Below are 25,557 nucleotides of genomic sequence, written 5' to 3'. Positions count from 1 at the left end.
TCAGGGTCTGTGTGGCAGTTCCACCCTGAGCACCTCTACAGCAGAGGAGGGGAGAGTCTGAGAAAAGAGACGGACGTTTGCATATTGTTTAGTCGCGGTCTACTTCCTCCTCTGTCCTCTCTGACATTGTCAGCGTGGTTTGACACAGAGCTCTAGGGCAAAGCAGAACAGAGGACACTGAGATGCGTCCCAATTGGCACCCTATTCCCTATGCCAGTGGTTCCCACATCCGGTCCACAAGTACCCCAACAGTATACTTTTTATCCCCGGACAAACGCACCTCATTCAACTCAAGGGCTTGATGATTAGTTGACAAGTTGAGTCAGCTGTGCTTGTCTGGGACCACAATAAAAATGTGTACTTTTTGGGGGGTACTTGATGACTGGGGTTGGGAAACACTGCCCTACGTGGTGCACTCCTTTGGACCAGGACCCAAAGGTTAGTTTAATAGGGAATAGGGTGCCATTTGGGACACAGACTGAATCCATGTAGAGCTGTGGTCACCCAACTCTGTTCTATGAACCTTAATGACTACTCTCCTATCCCCAGTAAAAAGAGTGTGTGTGTGTGTATCCACGATAGATATCTCAGCAAAAAAAGAAACGTCCCTTTTTCAAATAACTTCACAGATCTTCATTGTAAAGGGTTTAAACACTGTGTCCCATGCTTGTTCAATGACCATAAACAATTAATGAACATGCACCTGTGGAATGGTCATTAAGACACTAACAGCTTACAGACAGTAGGCAATTAAGGTCACAGTTATGAAAACTTAGGACACTAACGGGGCCTTTCTACCGACTCTGAAAAACACCAAAAGAAAGATGCCCAGGGTCCCTGCTCATCTGCGTGAATGTGCATTAGGCATGCTGCAAGGAGGCATGAGGACTGCAGATGTGGCCAGGGCAATAAATTGCAATGCCCGTACTGTGAGACGCCTAAGACAGTGCTACACGGAGACAGGACGGACAGCTGATCGTCCTCGCGGTGGCAGACCATGTGTAACAACACCTGCACAGGATCGGTACATCCGAACATCACACCTGCGGGACAGATACAGGATGGCAACAACTGCCCGAGTTACACCAGGAACGCACAATCCCTCCATCAGTGCTCAGACTGTCCGCAATAGGCTGAGAGAGGCTGGACTGAGGGCTTGTAGGCCTGTTGTAAGGCAGACATCACCAGCAACAACGTCGCCTATGGGCACAAACCCACCGTCGCTGGACCAGACAGGACTGGCAAAACGTGCTCTTCCCTGACGAGTCGAGGTTTTGTCTCACCAGGGGTGATGGTCGGATTCACGTTTATAGTCGAAGGAATGAGCATTACACCAAGGCCTGTACTCTGGAGCGGGATAGATTTGGAGGTGGAGAGTCCGTCATGGTCTGGGGCGGTGTGTCGCAGCATCATCGGACTGAGCTTGTTGTCATTGCAAGCAATCTCAACGCTGTGCATTACAGGGAAGACATCCTCCTCCCTCGTGGTACCCTTCCTGCAGGCTCATCCCGACATGACCCTCCAGCATGACAATGGCACCAGGCATATTGCTCGTTCTGTGCATGATTTCCTGCAAGACAGGAATGTCAGTGTTCTGCCATGGCCAGCGAAGAATCTGGTGCAGTCCATGAGGAGGAGATGCACTGCAGTACTTAATGCAGCTCGTGGCCACACCAGATACTCACTATTTGGATTTTGAACTCCCCCCTTTGTTCAGAGACACATTGTTCCATTTATGTTAGTCACATGTCTGTGGAAATTGTTCAGTTTATGTCTCCGTTTTTTAACCTTGTTAGGTTCATACAAATATTTACACATGTTAAGTTTGCTGAAAATCAACTCAGTTCACAGTGAGAGGACGTTTCTTTTTTTGCATATACAGTTAGTCGGAAGTGTACGTACACTTAAGTTGGAGTCATTAAAACTAATTTTTCAACCACTCTACAAATTTCTTGTTAACAAACTGTAGTTTTGGTAAGACGTTTAGGACATATACTTTGTGCATGACACAAGTCATTTTTCCAACAATTGTTTACAGACCGATTATTTCACTTATAATTCACTGTATCACAATTCCAGTGGGTCAGAAGTAGAGGTCGACCGATTATGATTTTTCAATGCCGATACCGATTATTGGAGGACAAAAAAAGCCGATACCGATTTAATGGCCGATTTAATAAAAAAAAAAAGATATATATATAATACATAAATACACACACACACGCACACAGCTCTGAAGTGACAATGATACTGAAGAGTCTGCTTAGGAGACAAATACTCTCAACTGTTTGAATAAAAATAGAGTTTAAGTTACCTGTAATGAATGTTGAAAACCAAAACTTTAATTTCTATATGCAGGAAATACTATTTTAATAATGGGCATAGTAAGAATTGACAACCAAAGTGCGAGTCATAATTCCCATCACACCTTCTAGCAAAATCTGAAAAGCGGTTCCTTCATTTATTCCATAGGATATTTTTTAGATTCACTTAAAATAAGGTGTGTGTTTCGTGTAGGCTTACATCACCGTGCTAATTTTATAACTGTGTAGATATCCATAGGACAAGGTAACTCTGATCAATATTGGCTAAATATAAGTGAAGATAAAAAAAATTGTTTTATGATTTATGAAAATATGTTGATACACGTTACCTTATCCTAGTGAGATTTACACGGGTATCAAAACGTCGAGGCGGTTTAAGCCTGCACGAAACACAGACCTTATTCAAATAAGGTAGAGATCAAGACATTCTCTATGGAAGACATGAACGGTAAAATAACGAAGGAACCCCTTTCAAATTCAGCCGGAAGTTATTACAGGAATTATAACGCGTCGACTATTTCTCTCTAAACCATATACCTTTGGACTAATTCAGAAACTATCACCTCGAAAACAAAACGTTTATTCCGTTCCGTATTTTATCTAACGGGTGGCATCCATGAGTCTAAATATTCCTGTTACATTGCACAACCTTCAATGTTGTCATAATTACGTAAAATTCTGGCAAATTAGTTCGCAAAGAGCCAGGCGGCCCAAACTGTTGCATATACCCTGACTCTGCGTGCAATGAACGCAAGAGAAATGACACACTTTCACCTGGTTAATATTGCCTGCTAACCTGGATTTCTTTTAGCTAAATATGCAGGTTTAAAAATATATACTTGTGTATTGATTTTAAGAAAGGCATTGATGTTTATGGTTAAGTACACTTTGGAGCAATGACAGTCATTGATTGATTGTTTTTTTATAAGATAAGTTTAATGCTAGCTAGCAACTTACCTTAGCTTACTGCATTCGCTAACAGGCAGGCTCCTCGTGGAGTGCAATATAATCAGGTGTTCGAGCATTGTACTAGTTAACTGTAAGGTTGCAAGATTGGATCCCCCGAGCTGACAAGGTTAAGAATCTGTCGTTTGAGGCAGAACGTTCCTAGGCCGTCATTGAAAATAAGAATGTGTTCTTAACTGACTTGCCTAGTTAAATTAAGGTGTAAAAAAAAAACAACTGCAAATCGGCCCCCAAAAATACCGATTTCCGATTGTTATAAAAACTTGAAGTCGACCTCTAGTCAGAAGTTTACATACACCTAGTTGACTGTGCCTTCTAAATAGCTTGGAAAATTCCAGAAAATTGTTATGGCATTAGAAGCTTCTGATAGGCTAATTGACATAGTTTGAGTCAATTGGGGGTGTACCTGTGGATGGATTTCAAGGCCTACCTTCAAACTCAGTGCCTCTTTGCTTGACATCATGGGAAAATCAAAAGAAATCAGCCAAGACCTCAGAAACAAAATTGGAGACCTCCACAAGTCTGGTTCATCCTTGGGAGCACCAAACGCCTGAAGGTACCATGTTCATCTGTTCAAACAATAGTATGCAAGTATAAACACCATGGGACCACGCAGCTGTCATACCGCTCAGGAAGGAGTTCTGTCTCCTAGAGATGAACGTACTTCGGTGCGAAAAGTGCAAATCAATCCCAGAACAACAGCAAAGGACCTTGTGAAGATGCTAGAGGAAACGGGTACGAAAGTATCTATATCCACAGTAAAACGAGTCCTAAATCGACATGACCTGAAAGGCCGCTCAGGAAGGAAGAAGCCACTGCTGCAAAACCTCCATTAAAAAAAAGACTACAGTTTGCAACTGCACATGGGGACAAAGACTACTTTTTGGAGAAATGTCAGCTGGTCTGATGAAACAAAAATAGAACTGTTTGGCCATTATGACCATCGTTATGTTTGGAGGGAAAAGGGGGAAGCTTGCAAGCTGAATAACACCATCCCAACCGTGAAGCACGGGGGTGGTAACATCATTTTGTGGGGGTGCTTTGCTGCAGGAGGGACTGGTGCACTAAACAAAATAGATAGCATCATGAGGCAAGAAAATTATGTGGATATATCGAAGCAACATCTCAAGACATCAGTCAGGAAGTTAAAGCTTGGTCGCAAATGGGTCTTCCAAATGGACAATGACCCCAAGCACGCTTCCAAAGTTGTGGCAAAATGGCTTAAGGACAACAAAGTCAAGGTATTGGAGGGGCCATCACAAGGCCTGAAACGTTTGACCCAAGTTAAACAATTTAAAGGCAATGCTACCAAATGCTAATTGAGTGTATGTAAACTTCTGACCTACTGGGAATGTGATGAAAGAAATAAAAGCTGAAATAAATCATTCTCTCTATTATTCTGACATTTTACATTCTTCAAATAAAGTGGTGATCCTAACTGACTTAAGATGGGGGATTTTTACTTGGATTAAATGTCAGGAATTGTGAAACTGGGTTTAAATGTATTTGGCTAAAGTGTATGTAACTTCCGACTTCAACTGTGTACACACACACGTATGTGGACACCACTTCCAATTAGTGGATTTGGCTATTTCAGCCACACCCGTTGTGACTATTGTATAAAATCGAGCACACAGCCATGCAGTCTCCATAGACAAACACTGTTTCAGCCTTACTGAAGAGCTCAGTGACTTTTAACATTGCACCGTCATAGGATTCCACCTTTCCAACAAGTCAGTTCGTAAAATTTCTGCAACGGTTGAACTTCCACGGTCAAGTAAGTGCTGTTATTGTGAAGTGGAAACGTCTTGGAGCAACAACGGCTCATTCGCTTGGTGGTAGGCCCCACAAGCACACAGAACGGGACTGCCGAGTGCAGAAACGGAGGCTGTTTTAGCAGCAAATGGGAGACCAATTTCATATTAATGACAATGATGTTGGAATGAGTTCTTCCACATCGATCTCAACAAATCAAAATTTCTGTATGGACCTCGCTTTGTGCACAGGAGCATTGCCATGCTGAAGCAGGAAAGGGCCTTCCCTAAACTGTTGCCACAAAGTTCAGGACACAGAATCGTCTAGAATGTCATTGTATGCCCTAGCGTTAAGATTTCCCTTCAATGGAGCTATCTCGAACCATGAAAAACATCCGCAGACCATTATTCGTCCTCCTCCAAACTTTACATTTGGCACTATATACATTGGAGCAGGTAGCATTCTCCTGGTATCTGCCAAACCCAGATTTGTCAGTCAGACAGCCAGATGGTGAAGCGTGATTCAGCATTTCAGAGAACACGTTTCCACTGCTGTGGCGGTCACAAAATTCTGTGAGACTGTGATTTGTCAATCAAATTATTGACCCTTAATTAACAAACACATTTATTATCTCCTGGCTTCCATAAGCCACTGACGCATACCTTTTTGTAGTATTTTTCAGAAGAACAAAATTCGTACTTGGAGTTATCCTTATGTTAGGTACTGTTCTGGCTATGCTATATGGCTGTGACCTACACTAGTTGATTTAGCAGACAAGATTTTCTTAGAATTCTGTAGCATAATTTTATAGTATGAAGAATACAATAGAACAAAGCTGAATAAAATAAAGGATATTTTCTCCAAACGATTTGAAGGAGTGCGCACAAGGCTATTTTGTGTTGAGCGGTTAACAAGGAAATCGGGACTCCTATATGCTGAATTTAGTTATTAATGTAACTTTAGTTCTAAAAACGTTGGGCTATATGTTTTGATTTTTAATAAATTGAAAGACGTGAGTTTGCGCAGGCTGTACACACTTCATCAGTCTCTTATTTACAATTTGACAAGCACTTGATAATGCCTCAAATTTCCCGTCGACATCACCTTTGTGTGGCCGTAATGCACCCCCAAAAAATCCAATGGTGTTGTGCCCTTGGGCTTAATATAATCATTATAATTCCCTTCTCCCTGAGTGCTGTGTGCTCCGAAGCACCTCTCACTCACATGTCTCTCCATCCATGTAATCGGGTCTTTCTCACAGGCTATAAGTGAAGATCGACACATCGGGGACGTAACTGCGTGCGTCCTTATCCAATTCCGAGGTGCATATTGAAGATAATGGAACAACTGTCCACATTTACTTTTTGTCAGCAAACAAGTGTAGGCCTAATGAACAGCAAAAGCACTAGCCTATGTCAATGTCCTAGCCCCCATAATACCAAAGTTGACTTATTCTGTGCGAGAAATAAATATTCCAAACATAGTCTGGGACAGTTGTGGAATGCGATAGATCCCAAATTAATACAAAATTGTTTTATGCAATGAGGCTGACGCAACATGTAGCTTAACATTTTCATAAACTATTAGTGTAACGTATACGCTGGGAGTCGGAAAGCAAGTGCAGGTGGTGAGTTTAGTAATAAACGGAACATCGAACAATATAACAAACACGAGCCATGCTGGTTAAGTGTGCCTTGAATTCTAAATAAATCACTGACAGTGTCACCAGCAAAGCACCCGCACACCACCACCTCCATGCTTCACGGTGGGAACCACACATGCAGAGATTCTGTTCACCTACTCTGCGTCTCACAAAGACACAGCGGTTGAAACCAAAAATCTCAAATTTGGACTCATCAGACCAAAGGACAGATTTCCACCAAATGTCCATTTGCTCGTGTTTCTTGGCCCAAGCGAGTCTCTTCATCTTATTGGTGTCCTTTAGTGGTGGTTTCTTTGCAGCAATTTGACCATGAAGGCCTGATTCACGCAGTCTCCTCTGAACAGTTGATATTGAGATGTCTGTTACTTGAACTCTGAAGAATTTATTTGGGCTGCAATTTCTGAGGCTGGTAACTCTAATGAACTTATCCTCTGCAGCAGAGGTAACTCTGGTTCTTCCTTTCCTGTGACGGTCCTTATGAGAACTAGTTTAATCACAGCGCTGAAATGGTTTTTGCATCTGCACTTGAAGAATCTTTCAAAGTTCTTGAAATTTTCCAGATTGACTGAACTAAATGTCTTAAAGTGATGGACTGTCGTTTCTCTTTGCTTATTTGAGCTGTTCTTGCCATAATATGGACTTGGTCTTTTACCAAATAGGGCCATCTTCTGTACACCACCCATACCTTGTCACAATGCAACTGATTGGCTCAAGCACATTAAGAATGAAAGAAATTCCACAAATTTACTAGGCACGCCTGAAATGCAATCCAGGTGACAACCTCATGAAGCTGGTTGAGAGAATGCTAATAGTGTGCAAAGTTGTCATCAAGGCAAAGGGTGGCTACTTTGAAGAATCTCAAATGTAAAATATATTTGTTTAACACTTTTGGTTACTACATGATTCCATCCGTGGTATTTCATTGTTTTGATGTCTTCACTATTATTCTACAATGTAGAAAATAGTAAAAATAAAGAAAAACCCAAGAATGAGCAGCTGTGTCCAAATGTTTGACTGTATGTACCAAGATGTTCAAATGAACTTAAACCTCTTTCTTCTCCTCGTAGCAGGCGACCTTCCCAACTACAGCTTGACTACACTGGCCATCGTCATCGTGGCTCCGGTCATCGTGCTCATCGTCCTCTCAGGCATCGCCATCCTGGTGTTCAGACGGATCCACCAGAACCAGATGGAGAGGCTGACGGCCCGGGAGGCGGAGTACGGCACCATAGACGGACTCATAGCCTCCAACGTGGGGGATAGCACACTGGCGGTGAGTAGGACATGATCATACTGCACCATACCAGGGCCCATATTATCAACATTTCAGAGTAGGAGAGCTTTACAAGGATCAGGTCCTGCCTGTCCATAATGTAATTTCATTATGATCTAAAAGTTAACTGATCCTAGATCAGCACTCTACTCTGAGAGGCTTTAGAAATATGGGCCAAGGTCTGGGATGGGCTGGGTGGGGAGCTGTGGTTTGAGTGGTTAGTCCACACAGCACTGAAAACATTTATGGACTCTCAAGCTATGTGATTATGTTGAGCCCAAAGAGCATTTTTGTGTGCTCTAGACTAGAGTGTGTGCTAGGTAGTCATGCACTCCATGTTCCTGGGTGTTCATGTAGTAGGCCTATATCAACTGTGCTGGGATTAATTTTCTGCCCTCTCAATTGGGAATGAAAGTATTTCTTCTACTACTGGGATGGAAAATGGGCATCTTGTTTTACCAGAGCAAATTGAGCCTATCACGGATACACATGATTTCAACAAAATTGCTCATTTTGTAGAATTTTGCATACTGTAGTGAAAGAATGCTTTGAGCTCGCAACTGTAATCAGTGTTTGTTTGATAAACTTCAGCAATTTACCCACCCCAAGAAAATCCCATGAATTTAATTAAAAACTTCAAGGAAAACACTAAACACGCCTAGTGTTTACAGCAAAGCGTGACCACTGACCAGTATCCCTGAAAACACTGGGCTGGGGTGTGCTAGAGGAATTGCTGATTTTTGGATCTATTTCAAGCTATTTCCAAACCCATCACAGTACTTGGCAACGGAAACCCAAAATATGCTGCCGCAGAATGTTTGTTTCAGTGTAATTAAAAAGTGCTTGGCAGCACCCGGAGGAAAGTTATTAACAACAGTGGTGACAGTCAAACATGTAAACACATTTCCTTAAAACACATGCAGGTCCCCCTCTCCCTAGGCCCTGGGTGCCTAAGTCTGTGGTGATTATGATAATGCTGTGGCTGAATTTCCCCCCACTCCTCTCTCCCCTACCCCCTTCCACCGAACAGCCCAGATCTGCCCTCCCACCAAACAGGGATGTTAAACTCACAACAAAATGAGTTCTCATTTGGATTTACAGCTTCCATTTAGCATTCCTTTCCTTTACTTGCTTTCACACAGCTGTTGTTTTATGCATTAAGTATCTATCTCTTAAATGTTTCCATTTTAGTCCTCTCTTCTTGTTAGTGTTTTTCTCAGCCAAATTTGGAGTTGCTAAACACTGCCCCCTTGTGTCAGTCATGGTGCCCTGCAGAAGCCTGGAGATAAGATGCACATTAAAGGCTTAGCAGCATTGTGCCTGTTTGGAGTCTAGGGCTGGGATTACATCACATCTATCAGCCCCCTCAGCTCACTAATCACCAGGGACTGCTGTTTACCAAGCAGAGGACCCTCTGCTGCTCCAGGGAGGCCAGACACACAGACAGACCCAACCAACCGGACCCCGAACAGCTTTTACCCCCAAGCCATAAGATTGCTTAATAGTTAACCAAATAGCTACCCAGACTATCCGCATTGACCCTTTTTTGCAGTAATTCTTTTGACTTACCACATACACTGCTGCTACTGTCTATCTATCCTGTTGCCTAGAAACTTTATCCCTACCTATATGTAAATATCTACATCAATTACATCGTACCCCTGCACATCGACTCTACTGGTACCCCGTGTGTATAGTGTGTGTATATACGCGTACACACACACACACACACACACACACGTGTATATATATATATATATATATATATATAGCCAAGTTATTGTTACTCATTTTGTATTTATTCCTTGTGTTACTATTATTATTTTATTTTTTTATATCCTCTGAATTGTTTGGAAGGGCCTGTAAGTAAGCATTTCACTGTTAGTCTACACCTGTTGTTTACGAAGCATGTGACAAATACAAATTGATTTGACAGACCGACGTCTCTGCAGCGTGGCCACTAACCAGACCGAGAGACGGCGCAGTATGAACAACTCCCACTCCAATCAGACTCCAATGAATCCCATATGCTCTGCTATGTCCGGGGCTGGGACACCTTTTTCATCTAGGGACTACCGGCTGATCTGATCCCTCTTGATGCTGTTCATTTATTGGCTGTCCCTCCCCTTCTCTCAGGATTTGCTGGATCATTCGTGCACGTCGGGAAGCGGCTCCGGACTCCCCTTCCTAGTTCAGAGAACCGTCGCCCGACAAATCACACTCAACGAATGTGTGGGTCAGTATCCAATACAGTCTGTTCTCTCTTTGTTCAGTAACTGAGGTGTACGTTTAGGATCAGGGCGTCCATTGTATGCACGGACACGGTTTTCGAGTAAAATGCCCCTTTAAGACATCTTAAAGTGAAACGCCTTTGGAACAGATTTGTTTTGCAAAACAGAGCCCGTGCTGTTCCCTGACCCCGGGAGTTTTCTGAGTAGATTTTTTTTGGAAGTGTTCTTAGTTTTCTTACAACTCGGTTTGAAACCTGGCCAGATAGCCAAAGTAACTACCAACAAAAAATATTTTTAACAAACATTTTTGGTTTCGTGTCAAATGGGGTTGTAGTTCATGCAAAAAGTCAAGTTGAGTAAGATGACCAAAATAAAGGTACTGTGTGTTCCATTAACTAATGGTCTGCAGTTTTGTGTAACACTGCCTTTTATAAAACCAATACAATCAGCAAAACAATCTCTATGTACAGAGATTATCTGACTTTTGAGTTGGGAGGGAATATTGGGGGTATTCCTGTCATAGTTTGGCAGGTTGATATTTTTCCACTGTATTTGATGAATGTCATTTGAAGCCAGATCTGTATTCCCAAAGCATCTCAAAGTGCCGATCTGGGATCAGGTCACCCCTGTCCATATCATTTTAGTAATGATGATCTAAAACTGATCCTAGGTCAGCACTTCTGCTCGAAAACATTATTTATGAATGCAGGACTTGAGAATGTCTGCTGTTTTCTCATCTCTCCCCTGTTTCCCCCGCTATAGGTAAGGGGCGCTACGGTGAGGTTTGGCGAGGCCAGTGGCAGGGGGAGAGTGTGGCCGTGAAGATCTTCTCCTCCAGAGATGAGAAGTCCTGGTTCAGAGAGACTGAGATCTACAACACAGTGCTGCTGAGGCATGAGAACATCCTGGGTACGTACCTCCAGATACGCTCTAGGCGAAGCAACCCAGTCTGACAGGAGCTGGTCTATATGGGGCAAATCCAAACTCCCACCGAAGTGGAATGGTTTTTTTTGTCCTGCATTGGTGTCAATGGAAGACTAAGTGAACATTTGACCTGTGGGAGTTAGGATTCACCCCATCTGTCTGGCAATGTTTTTTATTTTAGTGAAAAAATGTCTGTCATATTGAATTTGAAGAAATACCGTTCCCAGCTTTTCCCTGCGCTCTAATGTGTGTGTGTGTGTGTGTGTGTGTCTGTCGGTCTGTGTGCGTCCTTGGCTGCAGGCTTCATCGCTTCGGACATGACTTCCCGAAACTCGAGTACACAGCTGTGGCTAATCACACACTTCCACGAGATGGGCTCCCTGTACGACTACCTGCAGCTGAGCACCCTGGACACAGCCAGCTGTCTGCGCATGGCTTTGTCCATCGCCAGCGGCCTGGCACACCTCCACGTGGAGATCTTCGGTACCCAGGGCAAGCCGGCCATCGCCCACCGAGACCTCAAAAGCAAAAACATACTCGTCAACAAGAACGGCCAGTGCTGCATCGCCGACCTGGGTAAGAGCATAGTGTTGTGGATATAAAGCATACTGTATGCGTTCATTCAAGATTTGTATTGGTTGTCGTCAGAGGAGGCTGGTGGGGTGAGCTATAGGAGGACGGGCTCATTGTAATGGTTGGAATGGAATAAATGGAACGGTATCAAACATATAGAAACCACATTTGACTCGTTCCATCGATTCCATTCCAGCTATTACAATGAGCCTGTCCTCCTATAGCTCCTCCCACCAGCCTCCACTGGTTGTTGTTCATTTAGATGTTGTAAATTAATCTATATAATGTGACCGTTTTCTGTTGTGTCCATATTATATATTGGTGGTAATAGGGCCTCCCGAGTGGCGCGGTGGTCTAAGGCACTGCCTCGCCGTGCTAGCTGTGCCACTAGAGATACTGGTTTGAGTTCAGGCTCTGTCGCAGCCGGCCGCGACCATAGAGACCCATGGGGCGGCGCACTATTGACCCAGCGTCGTCCGGGTTAGGGAAAGGCTTGGCCGGCCGGGATGTCCTTGTACCATCACGTTCTAGCGACTCTTGTGTTTCCTCCGACACATTGGTGTGGCTGGCTTCTAGGCTAAGCGGGCATTGTGTCAAGAAGCAGCTCGGCTGGGTTGTGTTTCGGAGGACGCACGGCTCTCGACCTTCGCCTCTCCCGAGTCCGTACGGGAGTTGCAGCGATGGGACAAGACTGTAACTACCAATTTGATACCACGGAATTGGGGAGAAAAAGGGATAAAAATAAAATTTAAATAAAAAACAGTGGTGGTAATAGCGCCTTTGCAAACTGTCACCAAAGTTCTTGGTAGCTATCTAGCTATCTAGCTTCATAGTTTGGATCATGCGACGCAGTTGCTGGGACTGCTTGTCTCTTTCCAGTGATCCTGCCGACCAAGGGCCGGTCTGAGGAGCTATTTGGCGTCGCAGCTAGCCTAGCAGCTAGCTATCTGCATATCAAGCTAGCGAGGTTTTCTTGAACGCAGCCCGCGACACGGTTAGCCATTGTGGCTGGGACCGCGGATTGTCCCGGGTTTGTGGCTGTCTAGATCCCTGCTGTTTTGTTATTTTCAATTTTCCCCGTGACCTGCCCTGTCTGGAACTGTGAGGAGATACAGCATAACCTACGTTGCTAGCTACCATGACAAAGACCAAAGCCGGAAGTATTTGGTGTTTTATTAGGATCCCCATCAGCAGCTACTCTTCCTGGGGTCCACTCAAAACATGAAACATAATACAGAATGACATAATACAGAACATCATTAGAACAGCTCAAGGACAGAACTACATACATCCATTTAAAAAAAGGCACATGTAGCCTACATATCAATACATAGACACAAACTATCTAGGTCAAATAGGGGGGAGGCTTTGTGCCGCGAGGTGTTGCTTTATCTGTTTTTTGAAACCAGGTTTGCTGTTTATTTGAGCAATATGAGATGGAAGGAAATTCCATGCAATAAGGGCTCTATATAATACTGTACGTTTTCTTGAGTTTGTTCTGGATTTGGGGACTATGAAAAGACCCCTGGTGGCATGTCTGGTGGGATAAGTGTGTGTGTCAGAGCTCTGTGTAAGTTGACTAGGCAAACAATTTGGGATTTTCAACACATTAATATTTCTTATAAAAAAAAAGTGATGCAGTCAGTCTTTCCTCGACTCTTAGCCAAGAGAGACATGCATAGTATTTATTTCAGCCCTGATTACAATTAAGAGCGAAACATGCCGCTCTGTTCTGGGCCAGCTGCAGCTTAACTAGATCTTTCCTTGCCGCACTAGACCACACGCCTGGACAATAATCAAGATTAGACAAAACTAAAGCCTGCAGAACTTGCTTTTTGGAGTGTGGTGTCAAAAAAGCAGAGCATCTCTTTATTACGGCTAGATCTCTCCCCATCTTTGCAACCATTGAATCTATATGTTTTGACCATGACAGTTTACAATCTAAGGCAACGCCAAGTAATTTAGTCTCAACTTGTTCAACAGCCACACCATTCATCACCAGATTCAGCTGAGGTCCAGCACTTAAGGAATGATTTGTACCAAATACAATGCTCTTAGTTTTAGAGATGTTCAGGACCAGTTTATTACTGGCCACCCATTCCAAAACAGACTGCAACTCTTTGTTAAGGGTTTCAGTGACTTCATTAGCTGTGGTTGCTGATGCGTATATGGTTGAATCATCAGCATACATGGACACGCATGCTTTGTTTAATGCCAGTGTCCGGTCATTGGTAAAAATAGAAAGAGTAGAGGGCCTAGAGAGCTGCCCTGCGGTACACCACACTTTACATGTTTGACATTAGAGAAGCTTCCATTAAAGAAAACCCGTTGAGTTCTATTAGATGGATAGCTCTGAATGCACGATATGACAGAGGTTGAAAAGCCATAGCACTTACATTTTTTCAACAACAGGTTATGGTCAATAATATCAAAGGCTGCACTGAAATCTAACAGTACAGCTCCCACAATCATCTTATTATCAATTTCAATCAATCATCAGTCATTTGTGTCAGTGCAGTACATGTTGAGTGCCCTTTATAAGCATGCTGAAAGAATGTTGTTAATTTGTTTACAGAGAAATAGCATTATATTTGGTCAAACACACTTTTTCCCAACAGTTTGCTAAGAGCTGGGCAGCAAGCTTATAGGTCTGCTGTTTGAACCAGTAAAGGCCGCTTTACCACTCTTTGGTAGTGGAATTACTGGCTTTCCTCCAGGCCTGAGGACAAAGACTTTCCTCTAGGCTCAGATTAAAAATATGACAGATAGGAGTGGCTATAGAGTCAGCTACCATCCTCCGTAGCTTTCCATCTAAGTTGTCAATGCCAGGAGGTTTGTCATTATTGATGGATAACAATAATTTCTCACCTCTCCCACGAACTTTACAAAATTCAAAACTTGCACGGCTTTCCTTTCATTATTTGATTTTTTATGCATGAATATAATTGCTCACTGTTTCTCGTGGGCATTTCCTGCCTAAGTTTCCCCAATTTGTCAATGAAATAATCATTGAAATAATTGGCAACATCAAATGGTTTTGTGATGAATAAGCCATCTGATTCAATTAAATAAAAGGCTAGAATTTTAATTTGTCTTTCTGCCCATAATTTCATTTAAAGTACATTTTCCCCATCATTCTTTATATCATTGATCTTGGCTTCATAAAAAAGTTTCTTCTTTTTGTTGAGTTTAGTCACATAATTTCTCAATTTGCAGTAAGTCAGCCAGTCAGATGTACAGCCAGACTTATTAGCCACTCCTTTTGCCCCATCACTTTCAACCATACAGTTTTTCAATTCCTCATCGATCCATGGAGCCTTAACAGTTCTAACAGTCAGTTTCTTAACAGGTGCATGTTTATCAATATTGGAAGAAGCAGTTTCATAAATTCATAAAATGCAGCATCTGGATGCTCCTCATAAATCACATCAGACCAACAAATATTTTTAACATCGTCCACATAAGAGTCACAGCAAAATCTTTTGTATGATCTCTTATACACTATTTTAGGCCCAGCTGTTGGAACTTCGGCTTTCCTGGATATAGCCACTATATTGTGATCACTGCATCCAATGGGTACGGATACAGCTTTAGAACAAAGTTCTACAGCATTATTAAAATGTGATGGATACATGTGGATGATCTTGTGTAGGTTGATTTAATAACCTGAACCAACTCAACTCATCTCATATGCATTGATATGTAGACTACGTGTGCCTTTTAAACAAATGTATGTAGTTCTGTCCATGAGCTGCTGTTGTCTTGATGTTCTGTGTTATGTCATTCTGTATTATGTTTCAGGTTGTGTGGACCCCAGGAAGAGTAGCTGCTGCTTTTGCAACAGCTAATGGGGATCCTAATAAAATACCAAATACCAAACCACTCCAACACTCTTCCCTCCATCTACCCTGTTTTTTTTTTTTTAGCATTAGAGGAAGAACAGAGCAGGAAGCTCTTTAAGCCTTAACCAAACATGCATTAAGGAGCACTCATGTCCCAAACTCAAAGTTCTCGGTGCCAATGATAAAAGTGTGAGTCATTTCAGGTAGCTCTGACTACTCATTGAGACTACTACTAAGGTCACGACCGTCATCCCTTTTAAGTTGTTTATGTGCTGCATTCTGCTCACAAACAGGATGTTGATGAGTTGTTTTTGTTGTGATACGATCGTGGCATAATTTGATATTGGATAAATATGGTTGTTTTTGACAACAGTTCTAAGCTATTTTTTTTTTTTTGTGTCTAATCACATCCAACAGAGGACAGTATACTGTGCTTTAGATATATTAATTTAATAAGGACAATCATTTTGGTCCATAGACAGCATATTTTGAATCCTTTTAATGATTAAAAAATGTTTTCTGTCCTAGGTCTTGCTGTGATGCATTTCCAAGACACAAACGAGTTAGACGTGGGCAACAACCCTAAAGTGGGCACGAAGCGCTACATGGCCCCAGAGGTCTTGGACGACTCCATCCAGATGGACTGCTTTGAGTCCTTCAAGAGAGTGGACATCTGGGCCTTTGGCCTGGTCCTGTGGGAGATTGCAAGGAGCACGGTCAGCAACGGTCAGTACAATACACGTTGAATGGTTTCTTCTGTTCTCTCTCACTCCTTCACTCATTGACCATCAAATCAAAGTTGATTTGTCATATGCATAGAATACAGTGTAGTGTACACAGTGCGATGAAACACTTACTTGCAAGCTGTCATCTAAAACAGTGCAGCAACTATAAAAAGTATTCAGTAAAAAGGTAGTATTAAAAACAAACATCTAGAATGTCATGCATTTAGGGCTATTTGACAAAGCATGTTAAACATGTCATGTAGTAGTTTGATTATACAGAGCTTCTGTAGGTATCTTTCTGTTACCTGTCTGTCTGCATATGCATGCTGATCTTGGAATATTCTCTAATGTCTCTGTCAGGGCATAATCAAAACCTATCATAATACAGTTGAAGTGAGAGGTTTACCTACCCCTACGCCAAATACATTTAAACTCAGTTTTTCACAATTCCCGACAGTTAATCCTCATTCCTCCTGACAGAGCTGGTGTAACGGAGTCAGGTTTGTAGGCCTCCTTGCTCGCACACGCTTTTTCAGTTCTTCCCACACATTTTCTATAGGAATGAGGTCAGCGCTTTGTGATGGCCACTCCAATACCTTGACTTTGTTGTCCTTAAGCCATTTTGCCACAACTTTGGAAGTATGTGTGGGGTCATTGTCCATTTGGAAGACCCATTTGCAACCAAGCTTTAACTTCCTGACTGATGGCTTGATATTGCTTCAATATATCCACATAATTTTCCGTCCTCATGATGCCATCTATTTTGTGAAGTGCACCAGTCCCTCCTGCAGGAAAGCACCCCCACAACATGATGCTGCCACCCCTGTGCTTCACGGTTGGGATGGTGTTCTTCGGCTTGCAAGCGTTCCCCTTTTACCTCCAAACATAACAATGGTCATTATGGCCAAACAGTTCTATTTTTGTTTCATCAGACCAGAGGAAATTTCTCCAAAAAGTACAATATTTGTCCCCATGTGCAGTTGCAAACTGTAGTCTGGCTTTTTTATTGCGGTTTTGGAGCAGTGGTTTATTCCTTGCTGAGCGGCCTTTCAGGTTATGTAAAAGCATCTTCACAAGGTCCTTTGCTGTTGTTCTGGGATTGATTTGCACTTTTCGCACCAAAGCACGTTCATCTCAAGTAGACAGAACGGGTCTCCTTCCTGAGCGGTATGACAGCTGCGTGGTCCCATGGTGTTCATACTTGCGTACTATTGTTTGTACAGATGAATGTGGTACCTTCAGGCATTTGGAAATTGCTCCCAAGGATGAACCAGACTTGTGGAGGTCTACAATTTTTTTTTCTGAGGTCTTGGCTGGTTTCTTTTGATTTTCCAATGATGTCAAGCAAAGAGGCACTGAGTTTGAAGGTAGGCCTTGAAATACATCCACAGGTACACGTCCAATTGACTCAAATGATGTCAATTAGCATATCAGAAGCTTTTAAAGCCATGACATCATTTTCTGGAATTTTCCAAGCTGTTTAAAGGCACAGTCAACTTAGTGTATGTAACTTCTGACCCATTAGAATTGTGATACAGTGAAATAATCTGTAAACAATTGTTGGAAAAATTACTTGTGTCATGCACAAAGTAGATGTCCTAACCGACATGCCAAAACTATAGTTTGTTAACAAGAAATTTGTGGAGTGGTTGAAAAAACGAGCTTTAATGACTCCAACCAAAGTGTATGTAAACTTCCAACTTCAACTGTATGTAGAACATAATGTCCAGCTGGATTTTTGAGAATTGAATTCTCCACTTTTAGAGGAAGTGTTTAGCAATCTAATAGCAAAACCGCCGTATCACTTTGCTATGCATAAAGTTGTGTTGACCATTGACAGAACAAATCAATACTTGGGCTGACAGTCTCATTGAGGAAATGAGTGAATGTGACTTCAGAGGAGGACAGACAACTCTCCCCCGTGTCTGTGGTCTAGTCTGGGACTAGAGGCGCTGGCATCTTATCTGAAATGGATCTTGCTTTCTCCACACAGTTAAATGATGTACTTTCCCCATGGGTTTCCACCTAGTACACAAGTAGCAAGTGAGAACTATGCAAACAAAGCACCTTGTTAGCGTTTTTCTATGCTATTTCACGTTTTGTTTTGTGTCACTTTTACTTGGCTAACATATTTCTGTCATTAAGTAGGATGAAATACAGTATAAAACCCCATTTGGCAGATTTTATGGATTTTTCTGTCATGTATTTTTCCTATTCTCTGTTACACTTGCATATTGCTCAATATTAAAATTCCCATGCGGTTTAATGTGAGATCGCATAGACATTTATATGTTGTGTATTCTCCCACATACTCTGTGTGTAGGCATTGTAGAGGACTACAAGCCTCCCTTCCATGATGCGGTGCCCAGCGACCCCAGCTTTGAAGACATGAAGAAGGTGGTGTGTGTGGACCAGCAGAGACCCAACATCCCCAACAGATGGTTCTCAGATCCAGTGAGTACAGAGATGAGACAAGCAGAGGTGGAGAGAGAACTAGCTAATATATGTTTTCATAAGGAATGAGCCTCTCCAAATCTGTCTATTTATAAACTGTGCAGAATGCTGCGCTGTCTGCTAGGTTGTCCTTGCTCATCAGACGGTTACATGTCTCTGTAAACAGCTTGTCAGCCGCCAACCGCATTTCCCAGCTCCATTGAAAACATAATACGGTCTGATTGGCAGTTAGTCTTTTGTGCTTAGAATTAATTTTTGCTTAGAATTCTAGCCTTTTATATTACTCATTCTGATATTTGTTATTTTCGCTGCACCTGTGATAACATCTGCAATTCTGTGTAATTTTTTTAAATTTGATTTTAAGAATAATTGCTTTACCCTTTGCTTTGCGAAACTATACACTTACACACTTGATTTTTTATTATTTTTTTAAGTGAACTTTAATGGATTTTTAACTCTGATTTCCTCTTGCTTTCCAGACTTTAACGTCCATCGCAAAACTTATGAAGGAGTGCTGGTACCAGAATCCATCCGCCAGATTAACGGCGCTACGCATCAAAAAGACTCTGACAAAAATCGACAACTCTCTGGACAAAATTAAAACGGACTGTTGAGCTTCTTCCTTGTTGGTGCGCAGGGAGAGGAGACCTAAAGGCCTTTAAAGACATCCAGCAGGCAGTTCGGTTCCCCTGGACAACACACAGGAGAAAATGGACCGGTTGGGCTCAGTGCTCTTAAAGTGGCACATTTGTATTTATTTTAAACACTTGGTGGGACACATTTTGGCATCCAAAGATGGCTTACAGGGCATTTAAGACTGCCAATAGTCTTGGATATTAGGTGACTATCCCTTTTTAAGATATAGGAATATTGAACTAATAGTCACGTTCTTCAAGGAAGAAACTGTTACCTGGGCATTTGAGTACTGTATATCGCTTTAGAGCTGCCGATTTTTCTGAGAAATGTCTGAACATATTTCATTTAGCAATATTGGCCGTGCTTTATTGCTGTTTATTGCACTAGCAATCTTTGCATTCCTGGCTTGCACTGTTGCTGATGCATTTGGAGAGAAAAAACAACGTGCCAAAAATGTTTTGTTTTATAGTTCACACAAACTCCAGTAATCAGAATGAGGAAAAAAGAGTTTTTTGCTTTCACTGCATCTCTCGTGCACTGCTGTTTACAATATTGTTAGAACAATTCTCTTGGTATTTCATCCGACCTGTAACGTATTTAGCTAACACACTGTGTTGTAGAATTGTGCTGCAGACAGTTATAGCCACTCTTTACTTCTTACTTTGGCGATGTCGTCTAACGTATCCTGTCACAGAAACTTTTTATATCGCCATACATTTCACATTATGTACCTGTTCTTTTGTTTGGTTGTTTCATCAGCTTAATTGAGACAAATCCTAAAAGAGCAAATCAAATATTTACTAGATGATGCTGAACTCAATTCATACAGGAGCAGAAGTTATGCCTGTAAAGTAATATTGTCTTAATTTGTGCATTGTCAAAGTAATTGAAGTCAAACTTCAGCCTTTTTTTCTTTTTCTTTTAACATTTTATATCAAGTAGTGATTTCTATGAATTAAATAGAGAAAAACATAGATGCTCTGTCTCATCTGTCAGTTACAACATCAAATTAACCTTTTTCCCCCTCATCAAAATATATTCCCCACAATATTTGCCCACCGCGGAGCTCTGCACATCTCTACCTAAACTTGAACTTTTTTACATGCCGTGATAGGTTTGCAAAAGTCTGGTAACCTTCCAAAATCCTCTGGTTTTTCCAGAAATGACAGTTGGAAGATTCACAGAATTTAGGTCGGAATAAATTGCTGGAAAACCTGGGAAGTTTGTGAACGTTAACACAGTTTTGCAACTATGTCAGGATAAGTAATATGCTCGTGGTGAGTATTAGCAGTGGTTGTTATGCAAATCCAGAGTGTATTTTAATTTCATCAGCTCTGCATATTTTCCTTTGTCCTCCCGGACTAGACAGTTCCTTTGCCTTGGCATAGTGCCGCCCCTAAAGTCTTACTGACCTGTAGCAGAGACGTAAGCTGTTCACTGCACAAAGGAACTTTTCTTGTGTCCAGCTTGTCGACTACTAAACAAATAATGAAATGCAGCAAAGTATGTAGGGCATGTTAATCCATTTCCATATTAAACACAGCTCAATCTCGGTTGTAAAATGCAACAAATACATTTTAATTTGGGAAATGTCAGAGGGTATTCTAGGCCCTAATGACTAAATTGAACTGCTTAAATTGTGGAGCAGTTGCCCGAAGAGAAACAAAAGGCAAGTCTAGAATGGTACTGTAAATGGTGTCACCTGCACTCATTTGTATTCCTGAATCAGCATGGGGCCGGTAAAGAGCAAAGCAATGGATATGTCAGTTGTCTGCCAGGACTGACTGTTGCACCCAAAATGAGCATCTCCAAATGAGCATATTTTATAGACAACATCCTAGGAAGTGTCCCAAATGGCACCCTATTCCCTATATAGTGCACTACTTTTGACCGAGGCCAATAGTGATCTGGTCAAAAGTAGAGCACTTTATACGGAATAATGTGCCTTTCGGGACTCACTCATGGTCATTATTAACTGGTCATGTGAACGGTCTCCTGACTGTGCTACTGTGAACTGATCCACAATGACCAGATGTAGTTTTTAACAAGGTCTCATTTTGCTGCTTTGTGTATACGGGCAGTTGTTCACTCACTATGCTCCCCATTTACATGCAAATGGAGGAAATGATTTTCGACTAATTCCCACTACAGCACTGCAAGATGACAGTAATGCATATTATTTGTGTACTTGTTTTCCCTCAGCTTTTAGGTTTGGTAGCTTTTCAATTAAAACATTGAAGCAAAGTGTTGCTGTGGTGGTGGTGATCATTCAACAGAGCTCAAGAGATCCTGAGGGCCTTGAATTCTTCGTATTCATTTCTAGAGTTCATTTCTCCAACTTCGTCACTAAGCTGGCAAATAATTTTCTTTGAAGCAGTTGCTTTTTCAACTTCCTACGCAGCCTGACACCTGGAAAACACACACAGCCCTCTCTCGTTCTCTTTCCCTCTGTTGCTTTCTCTCTCGTTCTTTCAATCTTCGGAAGCTGTGCTATTCGTCCAGGGACAGCATGTACTGTAGGTAGCCTTGGCCTTGAAGAATAGAGAGATCATGTGAGAATGAAAAGCGAATAGAACCCCCGCGTTCAACGTGGCTTTGCTAATAGTTTCGTAATGGGTTACTATGGAAATGCATTACATTTCCATTTTAGTCATTTAGCAGACTTAAAATAGTGATTGCAATGCGGTCACCCATGGCTGTTGTGTAGTGATTTTCATGCAGGTAGCTGTATGGGAGGCCTTCCGTCAGATTCACTTTGGATTTACAGACCATAGAAAGAGAAGGGAACACTACCTCGCTCTTCAACTAAGGTGCAAGAGGAAATCAATCTATTCTTGAAGGACAGTGGAAGTTGATAAGTGTTTATTGTTAAAACCTGATGAAGGCTAAGGATGCATTGGTCAATAAAGAAGCGCGCTTTATCAAGTTCCACTATCCTGCAAGAGTTCAGTAAATAGTACGGTACTCTCGAGTGGTTGTTGGACTTGGTCTGTATATGGAATACCCTTAACCTTATTCTGTTGCCCAGTTGGCTGACCTCTACATTCTGAAAGTTACAGCACTTAGATCTACATTAGGGACCTGATATGGAGGACAGAGTCCCAGACTACACCAGAGGCATGTCAGGGGTTGAGGGACTGTTGATCAGAGAAGTGCAGGGACTTTTCTAAACCGTTTTTCCAGATGTACTACATTGGTTTCATAACTGGGATGGTGTTGCCAAGAGGCCATAGATGGGGCTTAGAGTTTTTCCTGACCACGTGACCTGACCAGGAGGTATGCCGGTGCTTGAGGCACCGTAGAACAGACAGCATACAGGGTGCATACAGCATATGGTGCTAGTGCAGTGTCCTGGCTATTGTACCATGTAGGTTTGGCGCCAAGTTAAACACAGAGGCTGAAGTAAATCACTTGTGATTTCACTTCGGGGCGCAGTCAGACACCTTGGTGTAATGGCTTTGATTGTACAGCTGCAAGGTTGTGTCCAGCTCTGGTGAATCCCTACACATTTGAAACAGTAGGAACAGTCTTTTACAGATATAGCACCTCCCAGCATTTGTAGATAGCATTCACCATGGCTTTTCATCAGTTTAATTAAAACAATTGTGTTGGGGTAGGGGGCAGTATTTTCACGTCCGGATGAAAAGCGTGCCCAGAGTAAACTGCCTGCTACTCAGGCCCAGATGCTAGGATATGCATATTATTAGTATATTTGTATAGAAAACACTCAGAAGTTTCTATAACTGTTTGATGTCTGTGAGTATAACAGAACTCATATGGCAGGCAAAAACCTGAGAAAAATCCAACCAGGAAATCTGAGGTTTTTAGTTTTTCAACTCTTTGCTTATCCAAGATACAGTGGAAATGGGGTCATGTTGCACTTCCTAAGGCTTCCACTAGATGTCAACAGTCTTTAGAACCTTGTTTGATGCTTCTACTGTGAAGTGGGGGCGAATGAGAGGGGATTGAGTAAGGTCTGCCATGAGCTGACCATGCGCGTTCATGTGAGCGTTAGCTTGAGTTCCATTGCATTTCTGAAGACAAAGGAATTCTCCTGTTGGAACATTATTGAAGATTTATGTTAACATCCTAAAGATTGATTCTATACTTAGTTTGACATGTTTCTACGAACTGTAATATGACTTTTCATCTGAACTTTTGCCTGGACCTGCCCGCGCGTCGTGAGTTTAGATTGTGTACTGAACGCGCGAACAACAAGGAGGAATTTGGACATAAATGATGGACATTATTGAACAAAACAAACATTTATTGTGGAACTGGGATTCCTGGGAGTGCATTCTGATGAAGATCATCAAAGGTAAGTGAATATTTATAATGCTAGTTCTGACTTCTGTTGACTCCAACATGGCGGATATCTCTTTGGGTTAATTTGTCGTCTGAGCGCCGTACTCCGATTATTGCATGGTTTGCTTTTTCCGTAAAGTTTTTTTGAAATCTGACACAGCGATTGCATTAAGGAGAAGTGGATCTAAAATTCCATGTATAACACTTGTATTTTCATCAACATTTATAATGACTTTTTCTGTAAATTGATGTGGCTCTCTGCAAAATCACCGGATGTTTTGGAACTACTGAACATAACGCGCCAATGTAAACAATGATTTTTGGAAATAAATATGAACTTTACCGAACAAAACATACATGTATTGTGTAACATGACGTCCTATGAGTGTCATCTGATGAAGATCATCAAAGGTTAGTGATTCATTTTATCTATATTTCTGCTTTTTGTGACTCCTCTCTTTGGCTGGAAAAATGGCTGTGTTTTTCTGTGACTTGGCTCTGACCTAACATAATCGTTTGGTTTGCTTTCGTCTTAAAGCCTTTTTGAAATCGGACACTGTGGCTGGATTTACAAGTGTATCTTTAAAATGGTGTAAAATACATGTATGTTTGAGGAATTTTAATTATGGGATATCTGTTTTGAATTTGGCGCCCTCCAGTTTCACTGGCTGTTGACGAGGTGTTTTTGGTATCCCTGGTGACTTACAAATGTATCAGATTTTTTGACCATTGGTTTTAGATGGACAACTCGTTGGTAGATGCATCACTTTATATCAAGGTACCTTTTTAAAAACATGATATAGGGATTATAAGCAGTTCTGAAACGAGTTTATAGATAGTGAAAAGGGAAATCTAAATATTGCTTATCGTAGATGTTGATTCTGGTGACAATATGCTTTACTGGATCATGGTGATATTGGCTTCTGATATGCCTACATAGGTGAATGAGAAAAGGAGAATGCAGTTGATTGTGGTGCCAGATGCAGAGGTGAGTCATCATACCTCACAAACAATTTTTTAATTTTACTGCTATGATGTTTTGGGAAAACCCAAGCACAGGACAATTTTATAAATGGAACATTGATTGAATGTAGGCTGCAGTTTTTGTTCATCACAGACAAGTGTGTGCTCCACAATTTATATGGATTAAACAGACCAGGATATTCAGCCTCTCTCATTCACTTGTCTTTATCAGTGGGCTAGACCAAGCAAGCACATAATGTTCTGAGAACCATATGTTTCTTAGAGCTTGGTGAGAGAGTGGTTGTCCTATGGTTATTTTGCATATAACTTTCCCACAACTTTCTGGGAATTGTGCAGGGTCGTTGCTTGGCTTTGGAACATTATCAGCAGCACATTTTCAAGGAACTTGACAAAAACTTTATTTTCTTGGTATTTCATTACTTTAACAGAATGTTTCCTAAAAGTTCAAAAATGGTTACATTTCATTTAAATGTTGGTAACGTTCTAGGAACATTCTCCAACTGGTTTGACATTGGGAATGTTCTCAAATAGTTCAGAGAATGTTACCGTTCTTTTGTGGGGATTTCAGTACTTCAGCATAATGTTTACTCATGGTTCTATTTAAAGTCATGTTCTCAAATTGTTCAGAGAAGATTAAAGCCCCCATGCAGCCTTTTAAATGTCATTTTAAAATTGTCACTTTGTCTAAGTCACTTTGTGTTTATTTTTATAAAACTCATATTTGTCAATTTATCTTGCTTTATCTCCCTTGGGCCACTGAAATGCTCAATCACATTGTGTAGGCATTAGGAAACAAAATGTAATATGAAATTAGATATTTACATACACAGACAGTTTGCCTTTTCATTCTCTCTGCATTGTTGGGAAGGGCCCATAAGTAATAATTTCACTGTTAGTCTACA

General features: G+C 41.6%; 1 protein-coding gene across 1 annotated transcript in view; it reads left to right on the top strand.

The window, feature by feature from the left end:
• LOC120058227 (activin receptor type-1-like) overlaps nucleotides 1–20,340 on the top strand; it is a 37,181-nt gene extending 16,841 nt beyond the window's left edge. The window contains exons 6-12 of the mRNA XM_039006731.1: nucleotides 7,776–7,981; nucleotides 10,118–10,217; nucleotides 10,975–11,121; nucleotides 11,437–11,712; nucleotides 16,080–16,277; nucleotides 18,600–18,730; nucleotides 19,210–20,340. Of these exons, the coding sequence (XP_038862659.1) occupies nucleotides 7,776–7,981; nucleotides 10,118–10,217; nucleotides 10,975–11,121; nucleotides 11,437–11,712; nucleotides 16,080–16,277; nucleotides 18,600–18,730; nucleotides 19,210–19,344 (1,193 nt within the window). The 3' untranslated portion in view covers nucleotides 19,345–20,340. The remainder of the gene's footprint in view (nucleotides 1–7,775; nucleotides 7,982–10,117; nucleotides 10,218–10,974; nucleotides 11,122–11,436; nucleotides 11,713–16,079; nucleotides 16,278–18,599; nucleotides 18,731–19,209) is intronic.
• Nucleotides 20,341–25,557: the final 5,217 nt, after the last annotated feature.

This window comes from Salvelinus namaycush, chromosome 13, assembly GCF_016432855.1.
Source record: "Salvelinus namaycush isolate Seneca chromosome 13, SaNama_1.0, whole genome shotgun sequence".
In the NCBI taxonomy this organism is placed as follows: domain Eukaryota; kingdom Metazoa; phylum Chordata; class Actinopteri; order Salmoniformes; family Salmonidae; genus Salvelinus; species Salvelinus namaycush.
The sequence above is the reverse complement of the archived record's forward strand: the minus strand, read 5'-3'. Positions and strand labels throughout refer to the sequence as shown.